The sequence below is a fragment of the Dictyostelium discoideum genome (genome assembly GCF_000004695.1).
Source record: "Dictyostelium discoideum AX4 chromosome 4 chromosome, whole genome shotgun sequence".
NCBI lineage: Eukaryota > Evosea > Eumycetozoa > Dictyosteliales > Dictyosteliaceae > Dictyostelium > Dictyostelium discoideum.
The window spans coordinates 4,774,700-4,779,699 of record NC_007090.3 but is presented as its reverse complement, the minus strand read 5'-3'; the positions used below and the strand labels follow the sequence as shown (position 1 = coordinate 4,779,699).

The window sequence follows — 5,000 nt, the reverse complement described above, 5'->3', positions numbered from 1 at the left end:
CCGAGTGTAACTAACCAAAATCTTGCATTACATTGATGTGTACTAATTGGTCCAACCCAAATAATAATACCAATATAAATTATAATACCACCAATTAAACTAAAGTTTAAGAAAATTGGACTTGCTGAACGAATTGATGGTGTATCTTTATAATATACAATACCAACCATCATTAATATTACAAATGCAATTAAACAACCTGAAACAATTGAAAAACCTTTTTGAACTGAACTTGAAAATTCAATCTTTTTTTATAAAAAAAAAAAAATATGTATTAGAATTTTTATTTTTTTTTTTTTTTTGGAAAAAACTGGAAATTTTTTTTTTTTTTTTTTTTTTTTTTTTTTTTCAATTTAATTTTTTACTTACTTTTGATAATCTAATATTATAACTACCTAAATAAATCATATCACCAACTGGTTGATTAATATAAAAGAAACCAGCAGTACTTATACAACTTGAATTAGCTGCTTGTGTTGGTAAATTATATTTTTTAGTGTATTGTTCTATATATTCATTACAATAATATGGATGACCGGCTCTTGGGGTTGTAGCAAGTACACGACTTTTTTGGATGAGAAGATCTTTGGTATTTTGTGAAACTTTGAAACCAAAGCTAAGATCATAGAAATTATAATTATCTTCTTTATTGAAATCAGCATACCATTTACCTGGAACAGTACCATTGGCAACGGAACCTGCGATAGGTAAGAAATATTTTGTCCAATTGTAGGCATAACTGAAAATTACATTCTCACCATACACATCTCTTTGTGGGAACCCATTGGTACCCATTGCATATTGGTTATTTTGGATTGCGACATTACCAGCAGAGAAATCGTCCAATGTATCGGCTATAACATCACAACCATAGATATTGATAAGATCTTGAGTTGCTGCTATGGTTTTATCTTGGTCGAGGTAGCTACCAATATTGTAATAATAAAATTTAACATCTGGATTCACTTGCTTAGCACCGATCCAAAATGCATAAACAAATGAGTCATTATTGTTGGCTGCGGAACCAGGTGAAAGGAACCCAATCTTATTCTTTACAGTTTGTAAACCTGCAAACATACCACTAATATAATTGACTGAGGCATAGTTGTAAGTGATTTGAATTAAATTCTTTGTAGCTGCACCACTACCTCTTACTAAGAATTGGGTTTTAATGGTTGGACTATCAATATACATTGCTGCAATCTCTTTACATGCATCGCCATGATCTTGACTTGAACAAATTACTAAATCAATATCATCATTTTGAATCAATGGTAAAAGCAAAGCATAAGTTTCATTTCTACCTGATACAATAAATATTCTTGAATCTTCGATATTCATTGCTTTTGAAACACCTATTCTACCTTGATTAACCATATTATTAAAACCTAAATCACTTGTTGGTCCAGTTGTTAATGTGATTAATTTAAAACTTTCACTTGGATTTATATTACAACATATTATTAAAAATATTAATGATAAAATTAATTTTATCATTTTTTAAAAAAAAAAAAAAAAATAAAGAATTTTATTTATTTATTTATTTAATTATTTATTTATTTATTTATTTATTTATTTGTTTTTATTTTTTATATTTTTATTTTTTATTTTTATATTTTTTATTTTTTATTTTTGTTTTCTATTTTTTTTTTTTTTATAAATAAATGATTATGGGGTGATTTTTGGAAAAAAAAAGAAAAAGATATTTTTTTTGGATGGTGTGATTGCGCAGTGAAAAAAAAAAATTTGTGAAAAAAGTGTCAAGTTTTATAATAATACAGTGGAAAAATAAAAATCTAAAAAAATCTCCAAAATAAAAAATATGTAAAATTATAACCAAATTTATATATATGTTTTAAAAAAAAAAATTGGTGAATATAATTTTACAATTATTAAACTATTTATATATATTTTAAAATAAAAAAAAAAATTATTGTATATATAAAAATATTTTATTTTTATATATTTAGAATAATTATTATTATAAAATATAAAAAAAAAAAAATAGTTTAAAAGAAAATAAAATGACAAAAAAAAAAAAAAAAACTTATTTGAAAAAAAAAATTACAAAATTTTACAAAAAAGTGTTAAAAATGGTTGGTAACTTTGCAGAAATAATCACATAAACTAAACTAAAAGAAAAAAAAAAAAAGAAAAAAGAAAAAAAATATTAAATATTTTTTTTTTTTTTCTTTTTTTTTTTTTTTTTTTTTTTTTTTTTTTTTTTTTGGTCAGAATTTTAGAAAAAAAAAAAAAAAATAAAAAAGATATGTATCACGCCCTTTAAAAAAGGAAATCTATAACCGAAAAAATAAAAAAAATTTTTTTAAATTAAAATAAAAAAAAAAAATTAAATAAAAAAAAATAAAAAAAAAAAAAGAAAACAGTTAGGGGATTATTTTCATTTAAATTATTTTGATCTCAGTAGAAATAGGCCGATTAAAAGTTTTCATTGTGCGAGTTATGTGGAGTCATTTTAAATTAACTTTCGAGCCCAGAAAAAAAAAAAAAAAAAAAAAAATATCAGTTTTATATCATTTGATTGGTTGGTAATTTTATTATAATAAACGACATTTCAATCTGAATTGAAATCTCATTATTTTTTTTACACTTTTTCAAAAAATTTAGTAGGGGCAATGGCACAATTTGGGAGATATTTTTTGAAAAAAAAAAAGGCTTAAAATAGAGTCTGTGAAAAAAAAAAGATATGTAACAGTCAAATTTTATTATAATAAACAATGCACAAAAAAATAAATTACTTATAGTCTTTATTTTTTTTTTTTTTTTTTTTAATTTTTTTTTTTTTTTTTTTTCTTATTTTCAAATAAAAAAGTGTTTAGAAAAAAAAAAGTAAACAGATATTTTTTATCTCTTTTATACCATTTTTTTTTTTTTTTTTTTTTTTTTTTTTTTTTTTTGGTTTTAGAACTTACTAAGTGTTTTAACTTTTTTTTTTATTTTTGGGTTTAAAAAAAAAAAAAAAATTTTAAAAATAGATTAGTTTATATTTTACTATGACGTTGTATGACACAATTAAAAAAAAAAAAGTTTTTAAAAAAAATGTTTTATTAAAATTTAATTAAAGTGTCCATGGACAAACCATTCTTTTTAAAATAATGGACCTTTTCTATTTGGGAATGATTTTGACATCTAAATTTTACAAAATTAGCCTCAATAGGTGAAGTGTTAAAAAAAAAAAAAAAAAAAAAAAAAAATTATAATTTTGGTTTTTGTTCTAATAATAGCATTCATTTAAACCATTTACTTTTTTTTTTTTTTTTGAAGTTTACTTTACTTTTTTTTTTTTCAATAATTTAATTAAAAAAAAAATTAAATTAAATTTAATAAATTTAAATGAAAAAAAAAGATAATAAAATTTTTAAAAAAAAAAATAAACCTTTTTTCTTTTGTGTATTTCTATCGAGATTATGTTTTACAATATTGCAAATTTAGCCTATTATTTTGAATATTTGGAACCTAAAAATAGTGTATTTTTTTTTGTTGTTCACTTTCATTTTACATTTTATAAAAAAAAAAAAAAAAAAAAAAAAAGAAAACCAACATCATTTTCAGAAAAAAAAAATCAACCGTATGATTTTGAACATATATTACAGGAAACAATGTTTATTATAATAAACAAATTTTTTATTTTTATTTTTTTATTTTTTCTTTTAATTTGGTTATTGCCAAAAAGGTTTTTTTTTTTTTTTTTTTTTTATTTTAAATCCCATTTAAAGTGTTATATGCTTTCTCTTTAACTTTTAAAATACTATCACTTATTAAATTTGACATTGGTATTAATTGTATACCACCAAAACTACTATTTATTGGTTTTTCCAAATTTTTTAATAATTTCCAATCATTTTCAGGTAAATGGTTGGGATTTTTTATATCAATTTTATTTAATAAAATCAATGATGGTTTGTCAGAAAATAATAATTGAACATTTAAAAATAAATCAACCTAATGTATTAAAAAAAAAAAAAAAAAAAAAAAATTAATTATTATTATTATTATTATTATTATTATTATTATTATTATTATTATTATTATTATTATTATAAATAGTTTTTCATTTTTAAATGTTTTATACTTTACTTGTTTTTTAATTGAATAACCACATTGTTCAGAAATATCAATTAAAAATAAAATACAACAATTTAAATGAGTTAATGCATTAATAGACTTGATTTCAATTTCATCTACTAATGGATGATCAAATATACTTTGAGTATCTATAACTTGTAAAATACTATTATTATTATTATTATTTTGAAAATTTGTATTACCAACGAATAATAAATTTGAAGTTAATGTTTCAACATTAACATTTGCAATTGTTAGAATATTCGTTAATGTTGATTTACCAACTAATGGATACCCAATTATTAATAGCGTTGGTGTATTTGCATTAATTGATGGTAAATTTAATAAATGTTTTCTAAATTGTTCTAAATATTTTAAAGATGATTCATAATTTAAAATTAATTTATTAATTCTATTTATTGAAATTATTTCCAATTGTTTAAATTGGTTTAATGAATTACTATATTTCAATAATTTTAAATATTTATTTTTTATTTTAATAATTGAATTTATAACAATACTAATTTGATCCAATTCTATTTTATATTTATTTAAATCACATTCTTTATTTAAAATATCTTTATAAAATGGATGAATATTCTTTATTTATATAAAAAAAAAAATTAAAAAAATTAAAAAAATTAATTTTATTTTACATGTATTTTTAAATATATTTTATTTTATAAGTACATACTTCTAAAAATGGAAAATCAATAACAATTTGATTTAATTTTTCATTATAGAACTGTGATGCGCATTTAACTTTTTTCATATATGTGGAACGAATATGACTAATTGAATTTTGCTTATCTGTTTGAAAATTATTTTGAATCTTTAGTGAAACAATGTCCACCAATTCTTTTGAGGTGGTCACAATTTGAATATTCTTAAAACTATAAATATCCATTTTATTT

General features: G+C 19.7%; 2 protein-coding genes across 2 annotated transcripts in view; both read right to left on the bottom strand.

Moving 5' to 3' along the window:
• The window catches only part of grlM (G-protein-coupled receptor family 3 protein 12), a gene marked incomplete at both ends in the record, with an annotated part of 2,374 nt that extends 877 nt beyond the window's left edge, over window positions 1-1,497 (bottom strand). Inside the window, 2 exons of the mRNA XM_632501.1 lie at window positions 1-245; window positions 370-1,497. The exon at window positions 1-245 is cut by the window's left edge and continues 877 nt beyond it. Coding sequence (XP_637593.1) covers window positions 1-245; window positions 370-1,497 — 1,373 coding nt within the window. The remainder of the gene's footprint in view (window positions 246-369) is intronic.
• A 2,223-nt stretch (window positions 1,498-3,720) lies between these two features.
• DDB_G0286641 (hypothetical protein) lies at window positions 3,721-4,993 on the bottom strand (the record flags this gene model as incomplete). Its single annotated transcript, XM_632500.1, has 3 exons — window positions 3,721-3,963; window positions 4,099-4,686; window positions 4,781-4,993. 3 exons carry the CDS (start codon window positions 4,991-4,993, stop codon window positions 3,721-3,723), a joined length of 1,044 nt encoding a protein of 347 aa, XP_637592.1.
• Between the last annotated feature and the right edge of the window lie 7 nt (window positions 4,994-5,000).